Source organism: Lampetra fluviatilis, chromosome 47, assembly GCF_964198595.1.
Source record: "Lampetra fluviatilis chromosome 47, kcLamFluv1.1, whole genome shotgun sequence".
Taxonomy (NCBI): Eukaryota; Metazoa; Chordata; class Hyperoartia; order Petromyzontiformes; family Petromyzontidae; genus Lampetra; species Lampetra fluviatilis.
The window spans coordinates 72373-93875 of record NC_136321.1 but is presented as its reverse complement, the minus strand read 5'-3'; the positions used below and the strand labels follow the sequence as shown (position 1 = coordinate 93875).

The following is a 21503-nucleotide window of genomic DNA, read 5'->3' as shown; positions in this document are numbered from 1 at the left end:
GCGGACAGTGAGCCGTTCGTTATGGTCCTGAATACGCGGTCGCGGCCAGCCGTAATTACACAGGGAACAGTGCTGGCTCACGCGGCGCTGCTACCCGTCGAGGAACAGCTCGTTGCTCACGCGGATTCGAGGGTCGATACGCATCCTCAAATTGAGGAGGGGACAGAGTGGTTGGACTCGTTGTGTGCTGGGTCTAGTAACTTGTCTAGTGTGCAGTTGGGTGCGTTGAGGGGCTTGCTACTCGAATTCGCTGACGTGTTTAGCAGACACAAGTATGATATTGGCTGCACAGACCTGTTGCGCCACCACATAGCGACGGGGGACGCGGCTCCTATTCGACAGAATCCCTTCCGGCTCAGCCCAGCCGAGAAGGAGCATGTGCAGTCGGCGGTTAATGACATGTTGGCGGCCGACATCATTCGCCCTCTTCCAGTCCGTGGGGTGCTCCCATCGTCCTTGTTAAAAAACAGGACGGGTCCTTGCGGTTCTGTGTCGATTTCCGCCGCCTAAACAAAATCTCAATGGCCGACGCGTATCCGCTCCCCAGGATGGATGAGTCGCTGGATGCCTTGGCGGGAGCACAGTTTTTTTCGACGCTTGATCTGCTTTCGGGATTTTGGCAATTGCCCCTCGATGACGAATCGAAACCAAAAACCGCTTTCCGGACACCGGGAGGCCTATTTGAATTCAACCGATTGCCCATGGGCTTACATTCCGCTCCCGCCACGTTCCAGAGGCTCATGGAATTGGTTTTGTCAGGACTCCAATGGGACACCTGTTTGATTTACCTCGATGATATCATCGTTTTCAGCCGGACTTTTGAGGAGCACCTCCAGCGACTGAGAGTGTTCCTCAGGATGCGTTCCGCTAAACTTAAATTTAAACCGGCAAAATGTTACCTGCTTCGGGAATCAGTCAGGTACTTGGGCCATATCGTTAGCCGTTCAGGGATCTCGACAGACCCTGCTAAGACGCACTGCGTCAGCTCATGGCCAACGCCAACCTCGGTCACTGAAGTCCGCAGCTTCATAGGATTCGCCTCCTACTACCGTCGTTTTGTCAAACAATTTGCCACCATAGCCAGGCCCCTGCACGCTCTGACGGCTAAGGGTGTGAGGTTTCACTGGGGGCCGGAAGAGGAGGCTGCGTTCTGCTCCCTTCGTGACGCCTTGGTGCGGGCTCCCCCCTTGTGTTACCCCGATTTCACGCAACCGTTTCTGCTCGACACGGATGCTAGTAACACGGGTATCGGGGGAGTGCTCTCACAGGTGGTCGGGGGGGTCGAACGGGTGGTCGCCTACGGTAGCAGAGTTCTGTCACCTGCGGAACAACGCTACTGCGTAACACGTCGTGAATTGCTGGCGATTGTTTTTTTTATACAGCAGTTCAGGCCGTATCTTTACGGCCGTCCTTTTGTGGTTCGTACGGACCATGCGGCTCTCCAATACGCTATGCGGGTGGCGCAACCCTCCGGCCAATTGTCCCGATGGTTGGAGGTCCTTCAGGACTACCAATTCACGACGATTTACCGTAAGGGATTGCGCCACTCGAATGCGGATGCCTTGTCGCGATTGCCGCCGCGCACGGAATGCGCATGTCTGCTGGGATCGGCGCGGTGTAAACCCCCTGTCGCCGCCCCCGCGGAAGTTTTGCTCGCCGCCACTGACACTACGGGGGTCGACGCTCCCACGGGGACGGACTCGTTACTAGCGTTGCCTCTCATCGAGTGGGGCCGTCTCCAAATGGCCGACAGCTCCCTACTCGCGCTACGTCGGAAGGTTGACGCTCCCGGAGGGGGGGAAACGCGGGTCAGTTCCTGGGTGTGCAGACAGGGCCTCTTGATGAAGTGGGACAACATGTCTCGGCGTCACGCGCTCGTTGTGCCATTTGCTATGCGGGGTAGGGTCGTTCTGGCTGCTCATGAACGACTCATGCATCTGGGTTTTCACAAAACGCTTGCCCTAATCCAGCGAGACTATTATTGGCCGGGGATGGGCAACGACGTGGCGAACATCCTTAAGGGATGTGTAGGGTGCGCCCAAAGAAAACCGCCACCGATAGCGGCTAATCCACCGCTGCAATCCATTCAGGTTTCACGCACAAACGAACTGGTTGCGCTCGACATCTTGGGGCCTTTTCCCGCTACACCTAGGGGTAATAAGTACCTGCTGGTTGGCGTAGAGTACTTCACCCGTTGGCCCATGGCATGGCCACTCGCCAACCAGTCGGCTGCGGCAGTGGCGGACGCCTTTGTCCAGGGCTATGTTTTGGACAAGGGCGCCCCCGAACGCTTGCTGACGGACCAAGGGAAAACATTTTCGAGTGTTTTGTTGCGCGAGGTGTGCGACCTGTTGGGTACAAAGAAAGTGCGTACCTCCCCGTACCACCCGCAGACTGACGGAATGGTTGAACGTCTGAACAGGACCATTACTTCTATGCTGTGCCAACAGGTCTGCAACGATCAGGTTGATTGGGACTTACAGGTACCTGGGGTACTCGCGGCCTATCGAATGGCCCCTCATGCGGCGACGGGGTTTTCCCCATTTTTTCTCATGTATGGGCGGGAGGCCGATCCGGCCATGGACGTCCAACTGGGGATTTCCCAGCCACGCGAAAAATCTAAATTGGCAGACCACATCAAATTTAATATCGCCAAACTGGCTGAAGCGCGAGAGGCTGCGAGATTGAATTCGCGGTCTCGGCAGATCGCGAACGAAGGGTTGCATGAACGAAGGGTGCATACGCACGATTGGAAACCAGGCGATAAGGCCTGGCTGCATTGTCCACATACACAGTTGGCTACGTCCCCTAAATTGTTGAGACCATGGAGGGGACCGGTGGAAATTGTGCGTGTTGCACGACCCCAGAGTATACAGATTAAATGAGAAAAACGCCGTTGGTACGTGCACCCCTCCCGACTGAAACCCTTCGCGGCACCGCGTGACCCCACTTTGTGCCGTGGCGACCGAGCGTGTGATGTGGCCGTCGACTCGGGGAGGGATGTGTCGCAGGCTGATCCTCACGTGTCTCCGCCTGACCCACCCCCAGGTGTCTCGGACCTGACGGCTGTTGACCGTCGGGAACCGGAACCCCGCGGCACGCGCGGATCTCCGATGCCTGGCCCGTGCCTTCCTGGACTGCCGGCACCACCGGACGGTCAACCGCGTCGGGTGCCGTACGACGGACCGGCAAGGCGGACTCGTGCTAGGACACAACACTTTTCATGAAGAAAAAAAAAAAAATTCAAACCCGAGCTCGCCGCCGCGTTCCCCCTCTGCCGGGGTAATGTCCCGTTCAAGGGGCGCTCGGAAAGAATGGGACGCTGCACGAGTCGGAAATTTTTTTTTTTGCATACACATTTATTGTTGTCACTCGCCGGATTGTACATATTGTTCTTGTTGTGTTGTTGTGATTGTTGTTGTGTTACGGGGCACACATGGGGGGAGGGGGGAGTAATACATTTTTATAGCAGCCGTGTCGGCTGCGAGCTATGTGGTAGGGGGTGATGTAGTGGTGGTGTTGACGTGCGCCGACAGTGATGGATTACCGGGCGGCGCGGGGTGCGGGGTTGGGCACGCATGTGGGCGTGGTGTGGACGTGCGCGCCGGGAGTGAGTGAGTACGGGGCGGCGCGGCGTAGGGGATTGTGCGCGCTGACACGAGGTGAGACAAGGGGATCGTGGGCAGCGCGCAGTGATTGGTCAAATGGGATGGGTGCTCTCAGCGACGTCCGCAGGATGGACATAAAAGAGGACGCGCGGGAGCACTCGTGGTTGTTGTTAACCAGTTGAAGATTGAAGACGGAGTTGAAGAAGTAGTGCCCTGAGACCCCTAGTCCCGCTGTCCTTGTCAGGACCGGGCCCCTGTGTGGCTCGGAGGCGGGACTGTGGGACCCAGAGTCGAGACGGACACCCCGGCTGGGTGTGTTCCGAGAGGCTACGGGGCGTAAGAGCCCGTGTTGGTGTAGCCAGGAGAACCGTGTGGGTTAGGCTGGTGTTAGCCACCCGTGTAACTAAGTGGGTGTTGGTCACCCGAGTAACTATAGCTGGTGTTAGTCACCCGTGTAACTATAGTTGGTGAAATAAAAGAGTGTGCTACCCGTGAAGTCGTCTCCCACCGAGTTACTACATTACATATATACGGAAGGTGTCGGTAGGTGGAAGCTATCTCTAGCTGTGCAGATGCAGCCTTTGCGAGTGAAAATGGATTATTAACCGTCTACTGAAGTATTTTGCATCCGAGTAGAATGTCTATTTCCTATGTCACACGTGTTTCAGTGACCATTGGGTATATATGCACATGGGTACATTTTATGTATGTACCATGTTGTCTTGATTTATTTTATTTTGGTAGCCTTTACAGTGCAGTATATCAGCTTTGAATGCTGTATTTATAATGTGTACGAGCAACAACTTAATATTTTCTCAGTTTTTTAAGCACAGCAACATGAAAGTTAAATATTAACTAAGAGTTCACATCGGCGCACATTTTTCATGAAGATGCTGATAAGATATGTTGGTTACTGCTGCGGTCTTGTGACAATGTACTTCCAGGATGAAGGGGACGGACAGAAGGTCGAGGTGGTTGAATACCTCTCCAGAATGCTGTGTGGACAAACTGTGAGCATGACACTGAAGGTACTTGGAAGGAAAATGAGCAGCCTTCACGGTGGCATCCAAGTGCCTGTACACGCAAACAGATCGGGAGAATTGTCCTCAACATGATTCATCACGATGGACGTGGCCTCTTTGCAGCCAACTGCATTGCCCAGGTTGCAGCATTGGCTTTGTTTACAATCACCAACGACTCCGATAACTTGGACGCAAGTGCACCAGACAAAGATCCCCCGTGTAGCCTTAACAGATTGTTGGGGCAAGTGCTGTTAACGACCATCTATGAAGGCTGGCATGGCACACAAGGGGGTGAGTTGCCAGCACAATTCCCGGCCACCTTTGTCTCCCTAGCGGCGATGTTTAACACACCGCACCAGGTACTTATTTCAGTATCGGTTCAGATAATCGTCACTGGTGTTGGTCGCAAGCGGGAAGTGAACTCGGGTCACCGGGTTTGTAGCGCAGCTCGCTAATCACGACACTACCACAGAAGTGCACACTCACACGCAGTAAGTGCATTGATTCGTCTGTGATGGCCGATCTTTTTTTATTAATCCGGGGTTTCCCACCAGTGAAGCAGTGTGTTCAGGTGGTGAAGGCAACACCTATAAAATCTGAACTGGGGTTCTACTACTGCTTAGGGTCCATACTTCATGAACTTCATGGAAAGCGATGCCTATTCTCCTAGTCTCAGCCTGCCCCTGCCCTATAATTCCACCCTCGTTTGTGGCAAACCACTGGCTGGGATTAAAACCAGCTTTTTTATGACATTGTTTTTAAATTATCAGTAATTTTTTGGCCACTATTCTGATGTAATTAATTTAAAACGAGCCATACTGTCTCCAACAAAATGTGGAATATTTTTTGTTCTAAATCTGCTGTCAACTTTGACTCCGGTAACAAATGTCAAGTGTGTGTGCCATGTGTGCGTTTTTGTGCCGTGCGTGCACGCGTTTGTGCCGTGCGTGCATGCGTTTGTGCCGTGTGTGCGCATTTGTGCCGTGCGTGCGCATTTTTACCGTGCGTGCATGCCATGCCATGCCGTGCGCGCACTTGTGCTGTGCGCGCACTTGTGCCGTGCGCTCGCGTTTGTGCCGTGCGCGCGCGTTTGTGCCGTGCGCGCGTGTTTGTGCCGTGCGCGCGCGTTTGTGCCGTGCGCGCGCGTTTGTGCCGTGCCGTGTGTGCGTGTTTGTGCCGTGCCGTGCGTGCGCGTTTGTGCCGTGCCTGTGCGTTTGTGCCGTGCCGTGCGTGCGCGTTTGTGCCGTGCCTGTGCGTTTGTGCCGTGCCGTGCGTGCGCGTTTGTGCCGTGCCTGTGCGTTTGTGCCGTGCCGTGTGTTCGCGTTTGTGCCGTGCCGTGCGTGCGCGTTTGTGCCGTGCGTGCGTTTGTGCCGTGTGTGTGCGTGCGCGTTTGTGCCGTGTGTGTGCGTGCGCGTTTGTGCCGTGCCGTACGTATGCGTTTGTGCCTCGCCGTGCATGCGCGTTTGTGCCTGGCCGTGCATGCGCGTTTGTGCCTGGCCGTGCATGCGCGTTTGTGCCGTGCGTGCATTTGTGCCGTGCGTGCGTTTGTGCCGTGTATGTGCGTTTGTGCCATGCATGCGTTTGTGCCGTGTGTGTGCGTGCCTTTGTGTCGTGTGCTTGCAGGTGCCCTACAATGAAGCGTCACTGCCCCTCCAAGTGGACATCTACACAGAGCAGCAGGGCTCCCTGGAGGCTCTTTTGGTGTTGGCTGAGCCTCTCGGCGGGGAGCAGTGCAGCCCACAGGTCTACACCGCAGCACCAACAACAACACTCTGTCAGGGCTTGGGACTACATTAGTTTACTGATTTACATAGTCCGTGAGCCCAGACCGAATTTTTCACTTGTTGGTACCACCTGTGGTGGCATCACTTTAGTGGTTCGTGCAACTCAACTCCATGTGGGTAGGTTGCTTCATATTCGTTCCATAATTGTGTTTAATGCTTTGGGTTAGGGTCTATTAAATATCTTTTGAAGAGTTGGGGTATGAAATCGTAAAGTAATAACGAGATCTTAAATGCATATCACCTGACATTCCCAGGGGCAAGGGCCCGTGGAAGGCGCGAGAAAACCAACGAGCACTGAAGGCCGGATTCAAGTGAGAGAATTGCCACGCTTCTTTGATAGCGTGGCAGTTCACGCTCTTAAAGCGGAGGACTCAGGAGAGGGGAAGGGTGCAGCTCTGGGCGCTCTTGGCGAATGGAGGGAGGAGGAAGATGATGAAGATGTGGCAGCTACGGAGGGGCCGGGGGGTAGCGGTGGCCAAGATGAGCAGGAGGAAGATGTCACGTGGGATGAGCCCCTGGTATGTTTTTACAAGTTATTTAAACAACTTATTTTTGTTTTTACAAGTTATTTAATCAACTTATTTTGGTTATTTTTGTTAAGTTCACGCGCTATTTGAACAATATATTCTCATTTAAATTTGCTTACGGTCCATACTTCATGAACTTCATGGAAAGCGAGGCCTATTCTCCTAGTCTCAGCCTGCCCCTGCCCTATAGTTCCACACCCGTTTGCGGCAAACCACCGGCTGGGATTAAAACCAGCTCGGTGAAGAGCCCAATTAAGAAATGCATTATTTTTGTTTGCAAGAGAGACCTGGAAAAAAACATTGTGCACGGTGCAAACTATTTTGATGAATAGCAACAAAATGTTTGACGAGTTTCCGCCACAGTTACGCGAATGAGAAACAATTGATAAAGAGATACACCCCCATTCCGTACACATTTACATCGAAAATTGCTTGGTTCCCCTTTGAATACATAGTGGACTGCCACGTTTTTTATGACATTGTTTTTTAATTATCAGTAATTTTTGGGCCAATATTCTGATATAATTAATTTAAAACGAGCCATACTGTCGCCAACAAAATGTGGAATATTTTTTGTTCTAAATCTGTTGTCAACTTTGACTCCGGTAACAAATGTCAAGTGTGTGTGCCGTGTGTGCGTTTTTGCCGTGTGTGCGTTTTTGCCGTGTGCTGTGTGTGCGTTTTTGCCGTGCGCGCTCGCGTTTGTGCCGTGGGTGCGCGCGTTTGTGCCGTGCGTGCGCGCGTTTGTGCCGTGCGTGCGCATTTGTATCGTGCGTGCCGTGCGTGCATGCATGCCATGCCGTGCCATGCCGTGCGCGCACTTGTGCCGTGCGTGTGCGTTTGTGCCGTGCGTGCGCGTTTGTGCCGTGCGTGCGCGTTTGTGCCGTGCGTGCGCGTTTGTGCCGTGCCGTGCGTGCGCGTTTGTGCTGTGCCGTGCGTGCGCGTTTGTGCCATGCCGTGCATGCACGTTTGTGCCGTGCATGCGTTTGTGCCGTGTGTGTGCGTGCCTTTGTGTCGTGTGCTTGCAGGTGCCCTACAATGAAGCGTCACTGCCCCTCCAAGTGGACATCTACACAGAGCAGCAGGGCTCCCTGGAGGCTCTTTTGGTGTTGGCTGAGCCTCTCGGCGGGGAGCAGTGCAGCCCACAGGTCTACACCGCAGCACCAACAACAACACTCTGTCAGGGCTTGGGACTACATTAGTTTACTGATTTACATAGTCCGTGAGCCCAGACCGAATTTTTCACTTGTTGGTACCACCTGTGGTGGCATCACTTTAGTGGTTCGTGCAACTCAACTCCATGTGGGTAGGTTGCTTCATATTCGTTCCATAATTGTGTTTAATGCTTTGGGTTAGGGTCTATTAAATATCTTTTGAAGAGTTGGGGTATGAAATCGTAAAGTAATAACGAGATCTTAAATGCATATCACCTGACATTCCCAGGGGCAAGGGCCCGTGGAAGGCGCGAGAAAACCAACGAGCACTGAAGGCCGGATTCAAGTGAGAGAATTGCCACGCTTCTTTGATAGCGTGGCAGTTCACGCTCTTAAAGCGGAGGACTCAGGAGAGGGGAAGGGTGCAGCTCTGGGCGCTCTTGGCGAATGGAGGGAGGAGGAAGATGATGAAGATGTGGCAGCTACGGAGGGGCCGGGGGGTAGCGGTGGCCAAGATGAGCAGGAGGAAGATGTCACGTGGGATGAGCCCCTGGTATGTTTTTACAAGTTATTTAAACAACTTATTTTTGTTTTTACAAGTTATTTAATCAACTTATTTTGGTTATTTTTGTTAAGTTCACGCGCTATTTGAACAATATATTCTCATTTAAATTTGCTTACGGTCCATACTTCATGAACTTCATGGAAAGCGAGGCCTATTCTCCTAGTCTCAGCCTGCCCCTGCCCTATAGTTCCACACCCGTTTGCGGCAAACCACCGGCTGGGATTAAAACCAGCTCGGTGAAGAGCCCAATTAAGTAATGCATTATTTTTGTTTGCAAGAGAGACCTGGAAAAAAACATTGTGCACGGTGCAAACTATTTTGATGAATAGCAACAAAATGTTTGACGAGTTTCCGCCACAGTTACGCGAATGAGAAACAATTGATAAAGAGATACACCCCCATTCCGTACACATTTACATCGAAAATTGCTTGGTTCCCCTTTGAATACATAGTGGACTGCCACGTTTTTTATGACATTGTTTTTTAATTATCAGTAATTTTTTGGCCAATATTCTGATATAATTAATTTAAAACGAGCCATACTGTCGCCAACAAAATGTGGAATATTTTTTGTTCTAAATCTGTTGTCAACTTTGACTCCGGTAACAAATGTCAAGTGTGTGTGCCGTGTGTGCGTTTTTGCCGTGTGTGCGTTTTTGCCGTGTGCTGTGTGTGCGTTTTTGCCGTGCGCGCTCGCGTTTGTGCCGTGGGTGCGCGCGTTTGTGCCGTGCGTGCGCGCGTTTGTGCCGTGCGTGCGCATTTGTATCGTGCGTGCCGTGCGTGCATGCATGCCATGCCGTGCCATGCCGTGCGCGCACTTGTGCCGTGCGTGTGCGTTTGTGCCGTGCGTGCGCGTTTGTGCCGTGCGTGCGCGTTTGTGCCGTGCGTGCGCGTTTGTGCCGTGCCGTGCGTGCGCGTTTGTGCTGTGCCGTGCGTGCGCGTTTGTGCCATGCCGTGCATGCACGTTTGTGCCATGCATGCGTTTGTGCCGTGTGTGTGCGTGCCTTTGTTTCGTGTGCTTGCAGGTGCCCTACAATGAAGCGTCACTGCCCCTCCAAGTGGACATCTACACAGAGCAGCAGGGCTCCCTGGAGGCTCTTTTGGTGTTGGCTGAGCCTCTCGGCGGGGAGCAGTGCAGCCCACAGGTTTACACCGCAGCACCAACAACAACACTCTGTCAGGGCTTGGGACTATATTAGTTTACTGATTTACATAGTCCGTGAGCCCAGACCGAATTTTTCACTTGTTGGTACCACCTGTGGTGGCATCACTTTCGTGGTTCGTGCAACTCAACTCCATGTGGGTAGGTTGCTTCATATTCGTTCCATAATTGTGTTTAATGCTTTGGGTTAGGGTCTATTAAATATATTTTGAAGAGTTGGGGTATGAAATCGTAAAGTAATAACGATATCTTAAATGCATATCACCTGACATTCCCAGGGGCAAGGGCCCGTGGAAGGCGAGAGAAAACCAACGAGCACTGATGGCCGGATTCAAGTGAGAGAATTGCCACACTTCTTTGATAGCGTGGCGGTTCACGCTCTTAAAGCGGAGGACTCAGGAGAGGGGAAGGGTGCAGCTCTGGGCGCTCTTGGTGAATGGAGGGAGGAGGAAGATGATGAAGATGTGGCAGCTACGGAGGGGCCGGGGGGTAGCGGTGACCAAGATGAGCAGGAGGAAGATGTCATGTGGGATGAGCCCCTGGTATGTTTTTACAAGTTATTTAAACAACTTATTTTTGTTTTTACAAGTTATTTAAACGACTTATTTTGGTTATTTTTGTTGAGTTCACGCGCTATTTAAACAATATATTCTCATTTAAATTTTTGTTGGTTTTAAGGGAGTCAAAATATTTTAATTTCATTCTGCAAATAATTTTTTTATGGGTTTACTTTTCATACGCGAAAGGATATGGCCCAGTAATTTTGTATTACTTATTTATCCTATATGCATGCTCACTTTTTGGGCGTGGGATTTTTGCTTTATGTATGTGTACTGGCTCATGGGCAACTGAGCGCAAATTTATAGCAAAAAACAACACATTTGTGAATAACACTGGCAATGCAGATTCAGTATTGCTAAATAATTTGTGTATCTTTATAACACAGGGGGCTGGGGAAACATGTGTCTGATAACCTTCATGCGATCATGCTCGAGGATAGATGGTTAGAATGCAACTTTGCACCACTTTTACCCCTTTTCACTGGAAAATCCAAGTTAGTCAGCACGGGCCATTACGGTATGTTTTGTTTTTCCACTGGTTAAATACTGAGCCGAGCCGGAACCAAACAATGCTACGCCATCTGAATCTGGCTCGTGACCAAATCAGGCCAGGTGCTGGGCTAATGATAGTGAAAATGCATGACATCACACCTAGAGTGTTTTAAATGCGTATAGCTTTGTGTGTAACAGGAATGTCCTCTTGCTCCGACACTTAACATTTTTTGATTGTGAAGTTCAAGAAGCTTTCCAAAATTGTACCAGTGGAACTTTTGTCTGGTACATATCCAGTGGATGGCTGATTGATTGATGACCGGGTGCAGTCAAGGGAATGCTCCTTACTGGTTAGCCATGTTAGTTGATGATCTTGTAATTGCTGCTCACTCTGAAAAGGAGTTGGAGACTGCTGCTGAACCTGGAGCATGCCACTAAGAGATGAAGCCTTTCCATCTGTCTCATCAAAACAAAGCACCTGCCTTGGTATTTTATGTCCATCAAATACTCGACCTCCTCATATCTCCATCTTGAGTCATGGGGCAATTGAGGAAGGAGTGGAGAGTTTCTCTACCTGGAGAGTGGGGGCCGACGCCCGCCTCCCCGCTCCCCGTGAGTGGGCGGGGCGCGACGTCCACCCCCTCCACTCCCCCCTCCTCCTCGTCGGCCGCCTCTGGCCGGGCCCCCGCCGATCGAGTGATCGGCCTCCCCACGCCAGCGCCCTTTCTGAGGGACATGGCTGATTGGCTGACTCACCACCGCCCGCGGTTATCCCGCACACGTCCACACACACCATCACACAAACGAACACGGAGGCGTGCATGCACGCGCCCCTGCAGGAGCATATTTGCGCTAAAGAAAACCCATTGTTCTTCCGTGCCCAGTAGTTCTAGTCTACGGGTCTGCTCTTTTTGCCTAATATTCCACCCTCAGCCTCTCCCAATGTCGTGAATAACTTATTGCGGTTGGCCCAGTGAACCTTTTCCTTCTGCGCCCATACAATTTTAAGCCAAATTTCGATTTAAAGCTTTCGTGACTGCAGGGATTAATCTTCTTGGTTCTTTCGGTAAAGTCACGTAGAAGGGAAGTAATAAAATAATAAAAATAAAACATAATTAAATAATTCTCACGACGTTTCGGCCACAACGCAAGCAGCCGTCCTCAGGTGAAAACCAGGTCTGTCGGGGAGACAGCGTCTGAATGAAACAGCACACGAGCATATATATAAGCTGGGTTGGAAGGGGGGGAAAGGGCGCTTCGACAAAAGATTTTGCATATCAAGAGGAATTTAGCATATTTATGGGAAATGCAGGAATGTGATTAGTACTACATATGCCTGTGCATTATGCAGGACTAGCAGCATCAAAGGGAGGGGATAGGGGTACAGGAAAGCCACCCATACGGATGCTTACCTGACACCAGATTCCCACCACCATCCATCCCAGAATAATTCCCTCATCAAGACTCTATACCATAGAGCCCAATGCATTTCCGACCAGGAACACATTGCCAGTGAACTCAAACACGTACGCCAAGCTCTTAAGGCTAATGGTTACTCCGACTACACAATCCGCAAGGCCATCACTCCAACCATCAAGAAGGATCCTGTTGAGGAGCCTCTCAAGACCATCACCTTACCCTACATTGCTGGGGTCACATAAAAGATCTCCAAAATCCTGATTAAACACAAGATCCAGGTCCGATTCAACACAGAACATAAAATCCGTGATCTGGTGCCGTCTGTAAAAGATGTGGTTCCAGACATACAGTACCCTGGCGTCTACAAACTAAGTTGCCTCTGTGGTAGCAGTTACATTGGAGAAACCAAACGACATGTCTCGGACCGCATCCGTGAACATAAAGCAGACTTGAAACACGGTAGGACAAACACCTCAGCCGTGGCAGATCACTGTTACAATTCAGTGGGTTCACATGACATTGACTTCTCCAAGACAGAGGTTCTTTGCAAGCCATCTGGCTACCATGAGAGATTCGTTCATGAGGCGATCCACATATACAAACACAGAGACAATTTCAACCGAGAAGATGGATTCCGGCTTAGCAATCATTGGAAGGATGTAATAAACCATTTCGGATCTTAACTGATTGTGTCCACGTTTACGGTGACTTTCAGACTGCGTTCCGCTCACTGACATTGACTATATATCTTGTATTCTCCGCAGGGAATGGATCCTTTGCTCCGCTGCAAGCTTCCTATCACCACTCTCCCATTGACATATTTCGTTGCTTCCTCTTAGTACCTTTCACGCGACGGTCAATGGTATAGTGTATAGCATATTGTATAATTATAAATAGTATTAAAGTGTAATGTTTAATACAATGTATAAGGTAATATATAGTATCGTAATTGTATAGTGAATATACAGCAGTGTGGTATACAGTTGGGTGGGTAGAATAATACATAGTGTAATATTACACTATGTATTATTCTAAGACATAGGGTAGTGTATAGTAATACAGTATACAATTTAATGTTGGGTTTGTCTATGGCAGCATATAGTACGGGATAGACCCGTGTGATGTAAGGAAAAAGTTTAAAAAATTTAGCTGGAAGCATATTATATTTTTTACGACCTAGAATTGTAATGTATTATTTACGGTTAATAGCTCAGCTTATTGAGAGTATATTTAGCATACTGATGATACTATGTAGTTTATACTTTAGCTTTTTACGTGGTTGTTTGGTTACTGCAGCTGCATACTATTAACATTCCTTCCCTTTATTGATGCTGCCCCTACCCCCTCCCTTTGATGCTGCTAATCCTGCATAATGCATGGGCATAATATGACTTTGAAAACCCCCCGCCCACCTCCTACGCATTTCATAAGTAGCACTAGTCGCATTCTTGCATTTTCCATGAATATGCTAAATTCCTCTTGATATGCAGATTCTTTTGTCAAGGCGCATTTCCCCCCCCTTCCAACCCAGCTTAAATAGACGCTCCAAGCATGGTGGTGTTTCATTTAGACGCTGTCGCCTCGACAGACCTGGTCTTCACCTGAGGACGGCTGCTTGTGTTGTGGCCGAAACGTCGTGAGAATTATTTTATTATGTTTTATTTTTATTATTTTATTACTTCCCTTCTACGTGACTTTACCGAAAGATCCAAGAAGATAAAACAACTCTGCTCACCAAGCCGAATTTGGACACATTGTGGACGCACAACCCAAACAAAATCAACCGGCCCCCTTTCAGGGTTGCAGCAACTTAGGGGTTGTGCCCATGGGCACATGCAGACAATGCAACCAGGCCCTATCGCTCGGCGACCAATCGCACAGGGAAACACGAACCCCCTTCAGCCCCTCGTTAGCCAACTGTCTGGCTCGGGAGTTGACCTTGGAAGCTTCCCGCGCTTCTGAGAGCTTTGCAAGAGTGAAACGAATGGAATCTGAAAGTTTTGACACTTTCACGGCCGGCGCGGCCTGCAACTGTATGGAGATGGGAGGATCATATTCCCGTCCATACATCAAAAAGAAGGGAGTGTAGCTGGTGGACGTGTGAGGGGCCATCCTGTAGTCGGCGAGAACCGCAGGGACATGCAAGTCCCAATACAGCTGTGACTCGCTGACCAAGTGACCCAACATGGAGGTCAGCATTCTATTCAGGCGTTCGACCATGCCCGTTCGTCTGCGGATGGTATGGTGACGTGCGCACGTTTGTCCCCAGAAAATCGTGAACCTCACGCAGCAGTTTCGAAGAGTTTTTTTTACCTTGATTGGTCAAAAGGCGCTCGGGCACCCTTATCCAGGACATAGCCATTAAGGAACGCCTCGGTCACAGCTATAGCCGATTGATTCGGAAGTGGCCAGGCCATGGGCCAGCGTGGGAAATACTCGACGCCAACGAGCAAGTATTTGTTGCCTCGCGCGGAAGTTGGAAATGGACCGAGAATATCGAGGGCAACCAGCTCGTTGATTCACGCCACCTGAATGGATTGCAGCGGAGGACAACAAGATTTCGCCGGTGGCTTCCGCCGCGCACATTGTACGCAACCTTGAAGCGGCCAGCGTTTTTTGCACACCCAGATGTAACAGACGTTTAGGGACAGCCCAAACAACCTCGCCACGCAGAGTGGTAGGGACAACAATAGCGTACCGGCGTAATCCACCGTCCCAGTGCATAAGCAGCCCGTCCCGCCGGACAACCGAGGCAACACCACGTGTAGCCGCCTCACCGGTGGGCTCTTTGACTCACTGTCGTAATTTAAGCAAGGACGCATCTTCCGCCTGCAAGCGCCCCCATACCTCGTAGTCCAACCCGATTACCGCATCCCGCGCAGCCGGGACGTCGCCCGACCCGCCCATTGTGTCCACGGCGGATGCAACGAGAGGGGGGGGGGGGGGGGTTGACTCGGCCGGTCTACAACGACCGGAACCCGAAAAGCATGCACACCCGCCGCCCGCGGGCAATCTCGACAGGGCATCAGCGTTCGTGTGACGAGAACCTTTGCGATACGTAACACGGAACGAAAAATCCTGCAGGATTTTAAGCCAGCGTGATAATTGGCCCGAGGGCTGATCCACACGCAGTGCATATTGGAGCACTGCGTGGTCGGAGCGCACCTCGAAATGTCAAGATAAGATAAGGCCAGGATTGCTGCACAAAAACAACAATGGCCAACAATTCCTGGCGCGTAACGCAGTACCGCTGCTCGGGGACAGCACCCTGCTCCCATAAGCGATCACATGCTCCACGCTGTTGACAACTTGAGATAATACTGCTCCAATACCGGTAATACTGGCGTCCGTATCCAAAACGAACGGTAATTAAAATCAGGATAACACAGGGGATTGGCATTGACCAGCCCATCGCGAATGGAGCAGAACACGGCCCCCTCCCCCCAATGAAATGTTTGCCCCTTAGCAGTCAAGGCGTGGAGAGACTTCACAATGGATGCAAAGCCGGCGACAAATCGGCGATAATACGAAGCAAAGCCAATAAAACTGCGCACCTCGCTCGCCGAGGTGGGTGTCGGCCACGTGCGGACACACGCCGTCTTCTCCGGGTCCGTAGCGATACCTGATTCGCTCACTATGTGACCCAAATATCGAACCGATTTTTATAGGTGACACTTCTGTGGTTTAAATTTCAGGTCGGCCGCACGCATCTTAGGAATAACAGTCCGCAGGGGATCCAAATGTTCATCGAATGTACGACCAAAGACAACGTCGTCCAAATATATTAGGCACGATTCCCACTGGAGGCCCGCTAAAACAAGCTCCATCAGCCTGTGAAACGTGGCCGGTGCGGATTGGAGGCCCATAGGGAGCCGGTTAAATTCGAACAACCCTTGCGGCGTACGAAAGGCCGTCTTGGACTTGGAAGCCTCATTGAGCGGCAATTGCCAAAATCCCGATAAAAGGTCAAGGTTAGAAAAGAACCGTGCTTCCGCCAGGGTGTCCAGGGAATCGTCCATACGCAGCAAGGGGTATGCATCCGCGATGGAAACCTTATTGAGCTTGCGGAAATCAACACAATCGCAAGCTGCCGTTGTGCTTCTTGACAAGCACGATCAGGGCACCCCATGGACTGGTGGATGGTGAGATGATGTACGCGGCCATCATCTCATCAACCACCACATGAACATGTTCCTTCTCGGCCGGGCTCAAGCGATAAGGATTTTGCCGAAACGGGGCAGCATCGCCCGTATCAATATGGTGGCTTAAAAGGGACGTGCGACCAATATCAAATTGACTTTTACAAAAAATGTCAGAAAATTCACGCAAGAGAGCACGCAGCTTCCCCCTTTATCCCATAGATAAATCGCCGCACTCAGAGCAAAGTTTATCAATCCATCCTTCGTCCACATCCTGGAACCCACGAGCTTGAGCGCCGACCCCGACACTTCCCACAACGTCCCTCTCTGGACGCGCCGACGAAGCATGTGCCAGCACGGTACTCTCCTGGATGGCCGTTGTCCGGCCCGACATTAAGAACCTGAATGAAAGGTTCTTGGTCCTGGGACACCAATGTCTGGGCTGCCACTAGCGACATACCGCGATTAAGTTTATTGGAGGGCCCCAAAACAACACCCTCATCCGCAGTGCGCACATTGAGCAGTTTTCGCAACTGGAGGGGCACTAACATTTGTGCGCCAGGCGGAATCCGCAATGTTCGGCATGCAATAGCCTGCACCGTCGCGTTAGCGGAGACACGAGTCGGAGACGGAAGAAATGCCATACGCCGTCCCGACGGCAATTCCAGACAGCCCTGATCAACACAAATCTTCAGGGGCGTCTTGTGCAGAAAATCGGTCCTGAGCAAACACGGGATGGCTCGGGCCGTAGAAACCAAAACGTGGCCCGACAATTTGACATCGGCGATATGCAACTCAGCCGTTATCCGTCCGATTATTCCCAACGATCCGCTATTAGTGACAAAACACGGAGCATCCACAGGTTCCAAAACGTGATACCGAGGAGGTAAAATGTTATAGATAAGTTCAGAAATAATAGTCGAAGACGCGCCGGTATCAACGAGCATACGTATTTCCGACGAACTCCTGGCCACCGTGACCACTCTATGAGAAAGCTCCGACCACTAATCCGGTTGGAGCTGGCGCGCGTCACAAACACGTCCCGACTCCCGCCGAACCCGCGCGCGACCCCGACCCAAACCGGACCCCCCCGATGGGTGAAGTGAACCCCGGGGCCGAGTGTGGGGTGCGCCGTGACTCGCCTTATGAAGCAGGGAGCCGTAGGAAGGCGGACTTCCCAGGGGTCGCCGTCGAGGAAACCGACAGCCCGACTGGACGTTCCCCGGCAGGCCAACAGTTGTAGCAGACGACCCGGCCACTCCTGGACTGAGATGATGAAGACCTCGCACGTCGCCGGTCGTCCCTCCGCCGATCATCAGCACCCCGATGGGCGCCACCCTGCTGGTGCAGCGAGCATGCAGGAGCAGGCTTGGTCTCCGCGTAGGCCTCCGGCTCTGTGGAGGATGTGGCGCATGCCACCAACACCCTGCTGCACCTGTATGCACCTGGCAACCCGGAGTGAAGACACCGCATCGTCCTCAGCGGGAAGCACAGTGTGGAGGTCTTTTGCAACTCCCAGCATCTTCTCGAGGACCAAGGCGTCAAAGACCGTCGTGGTCCATTTTAGGGTACGTGGCCTTTGCTAGCGCCAAAAGCGCGCTATGGTAGGCGAGAGCTGACTCACCCTCCCCTTTACGTCTTATGGCGAACTTTTGCCGGGTGTTCAACGGAGGCTCAAACAGCCGCCATCTGGTCGAACGTCAGCAGTAGGGTGGATCTGTCAGACGACGGGATGGCGAGGAACGCCGCCAAGGCGTCGTCGTCGAGGGTGGTGGGCAGCGCTTTTAACGCCTCCGTCCATCCCGCAAAGTCAGCATTGGTCAGAAACACCGCTTAAACGCTACCCAATCGCCGCTGGCAGCAACAAATTATTTAATGAAGGGCAGTCGGCGGCGGAGGGACGGGATGTCCATCGGCGAGGACCGCTCTGCTTCGAGCTTTGCGGCCTCCGCGCTCCGCGCCGGCAGTAAAATGGCGGCCGTAAGCATGGGCTGCGCCGTCGACGTTCCCGCCCTTTGTGAAATGGCGGCCGAGTCGCTCCGTCCAGACGACTCCGCCGCTCCCTCCTCCGCCGCAGCAGTTAGAGGATGCAGCTCGGCGAGGATCGAGGACGCCGTCTGAAGAAGCTCCGCAAGGCGACTGTGCAAGTCTCTGACGAGCGCTACGCGCTCCGACGGCGCTCTGCTCTTCTTCATCGACGGCCGTGGGCGGAATCCGCTTTTCATCGTCTTCGTCGTCCGAAGCCCATGTACGAACTTTGCGATGTGTAGACATGACTGTCTACCGCTAGCTATTTCCTAGCAAGTTGGCCACTTCCGACACCAGTTGTAGTGAGTCCAACTGAGTCGCAGACGTTGTCTTAGGGAGCAACACGTTTTATTAAACTATTTGCACAACATACTCCAGGCTATTAACAACATACTCTTGGGTGGTGACCACCAAACTAACCACGCTACGGCGGAACTAGACACAGTTCCGCTAACCCAGTCCGGACCACAAGCTGGGTCCCGGACCGCGTGGCTGGAGGCTTCTTCAAGATTGACATGGATCTCCTGCCTCTCCAACAGTAAGAACCCCAAGCCCCTCACTGGGGGGCCCCTCTTATATTGGGCTGGGCTGGGGCTGGCTTCGCCTCTCGCCCTGCCCACCATCTCGATCTCTCTCACCATTGCCCGAAGGCTCTCGAGAGTTCTTCCCGGACCATGTGACCACCCATTGGCCCCCTCCACCGATAGCCCCCCTCCAGTATCATCCGGTCACATGTCCCCATGTCAGCCAGAGTATCATGCCCCCAACGTAACCCTAGCTGGCTGACACTCTCGCTTTCTCAACGGGAGCCCACACCGCAGGCTGTGCATGGTGCCACTGCGCTTAACCAGCGCTCACCCAAGCCCCCACTAGGGTTGGTACTACACCCCGTGTCCGGGGTGTACACACAACAGTATACATCCCGCCGTGGCCTCGCAGGCCAGGCACCACACAGTGACATTCCCAGTCACTACAAGTGTGCCAGTGGGAAAGAGGAAATAGACTTCAGCATCTCATACCCACAAGTAACCAATCGGAGGTCTTTTAAGCAGGAAATATGAGCGAGGATTTTGTAGCCTGAATTCCAGAAAGGCTAAGCTCGGTAGGTTTTATTCCGGTAGACACATGAGTAATCACTTTTAAGTCAAACTTGTGTTTACTACTTTGGACTAACAAAATATTGTGGTGTTTTCTCCGTGTGTATTCATGATGTGGTGTGTGCGGTGTGGTGCAGGTGTTCACGCTGCAGAAAAGGCCAACCAGGTTTAGTTTTATGATGCTGCCACCCCCAGGACAATATTACCCAGTTTCGGTCACCCATTTGGAACTTCCCAATCAGGTAACAGCGATGGTTAACAAGTAGACACTGTCAATTCCGAAAGTGGTGGTGGTGGCATCGCCAGGAATCCAAATACAGTTGACTCGATTATCTGCGTGCAGTTTATCTGATTTGCTGATTAACTTGTACCTGAGATTTTGACAAATAAATAACTCATGGATTTTCCCTTTAGCCCAAATTAATAATCGAAAAATAGTTGTACATAGTTATTCTTGGAAATGTTTATTACAAGTTACTTGCTTAAACCGAACAAATATGTTGCTCCGGTTGATCCGAAATCCATGTGATTGCCTCTACAGTAGATCTTTACAGCAGTGGGTGGAGTTTGATTGATGTTGATTGGCATGGCTCTGCTGCTGTCCACTTAGGGGGCAGGGTCTTCTGCACGGAAGCAGGAAAGTGTTATCACTGAGCAAGGCCATCGCATACTAATGATCGACCGATCGATCGTTAGTATTTGTTCTAAATCGAAAGAGAAACAATCATTATCATCAGTTCTGCTTCATTTTTATTTTACCTGATCATTTATTTTGTGAGTTGTAATGTATATCTATGTAAGTGTTTTTTTATAGCATAGAGATCTGCGGACAATACATATTTTGGAATTATCCATGATTTTTTATTATCCGCGGCCATCCTCCCCGTCATTAGCGCGAATAATCGAGAGTCTACTATAACGTTGAGTTGTGCTGCATCATACTGAATTGTAATAATCTGAAGAGCAATGTATTTGTATGTAAGAACATATATGAGGCAGTGTTAAGATATAACAGGCAAGCATAGGTTGTGATGGGGGTTGGGGGGTTACTTTTGCATGATGGAGGAGAGGGGCAGGTCACAGAACGGCCACGAGAGTGGCATCCAGAGGCTGGCGACTGAAGGGAAAGAACCAAATCCACCAGGTGATGACTATAAGAGAGCAGAGACCTTCAAGGTCAGCTGCTGATTTCTACAAAAGCTTTGGGATCTGGTAGAAGGGGAGAAGTGTTGTCATTGTGTTTGACTACAAAGGTATTGGCCATTGTCAGAATTATTAAACAACCCTCACGAATAACAGCGTTTGGGGGAGACCTTCAGCGGTGCATTAAAAATGAGCTGCGGAAAGCAAAATAAACTGCTACCCTAAATGTGTGTATTACATATGGGGCGCTGTTATCTTAAAGGAATGTATAAAGCTCCTTAATCAAGGGCGCTTTTCAAAGAATTAACAACGGTGCAACAACGTATGAATGTAATGGTGGAGATGAGGTGAATAAAATAAATGAGAGGAAGCAATGGGAGCAAATCTGTGATGCGGAAATTCGGTGAAAGTAAAATTTACAGTCAGTTGATGTATGGATTAAATGAATAGGAATGAGTGAAAGCCATATCATGAAGATATGAAGAGGGAAAATAGCGGTGGCAGTTATGAGGGGGAGATTAAGGGGTCATGGGGTGAACTAGGAAACAATAAGTAAGTTTTGAGTGAAGAGTGGAAACTAGTGAGGGAAGGTGAATGCTTAATGTGAAGGGGGAACTTTGTTCCAGTGAAGGGGGGCAAGAAAAGAAGCATGGATTGAGCACAAGGAAGAGAAGGAAGAACAAAGAGAGACAGCAAAGATTGAGAACGTAGAGGGCGAGAAGGCGACAGAGAAAGATGCAAGCATGGCAAGATACTCGTTTTGTGCAAACGGTTATTCTTGGTGCAGTGAATGGGTTTTGTGA

The 21503-nt window shown here is 51.0% G+C and overlaps 1 protein-coding gene across 1 annotated transcript; it reads left to right on the top strand.

The window, feature by feature from the left end:
• Nucleotides 1–4540: 4540 nt before the first annotated feature.
• On the top strand, nt 4541–19823 carry LOC144947782 (uncharacterized). The gene is made up of 7 exons (XM_078877137.1): nt 4541–4636; nt 6254–6373; nt 6669–6932; nt 7970–8089; nt 8385–8648; nt 9686–9805; nt 19695–19823. Exons 1-7 carry the CDS (start codon nt 4541–4543, stop codon nt 19821–19823), a joined length of 1113 nt encoding a protein of 370 aa, XP_078733263.1.
• The last annotated feature ends 1680 nt before the right edge of the window (nt 19824–21503 follow it).

Bases quoted from the DNA above. Each gene is read 5' to 3' on its own strand.
- LOC144947782 (XM_078877137.1), top strand. From the start codon at position 4,541: ATGTACTTCCAGGATGAAGGGGACGGACAGAAGGTCGAGGTGGTTGAA. The intron at 6,374-6,668 runs GTCTACACCGCA...TGACATTCCCAG, and splicing joins GGGAGCAGTGCAGCCCACAG to GGGCAAGGGCCCGTGGAAGG. The intron at 6,933-7,969 runs GTATGTTTTTAC...GTGTGCTTGCAG, and splicing joins TCACGTGGGATGAGCCCCTG to GTGCCCTACAATGAAGCGTC.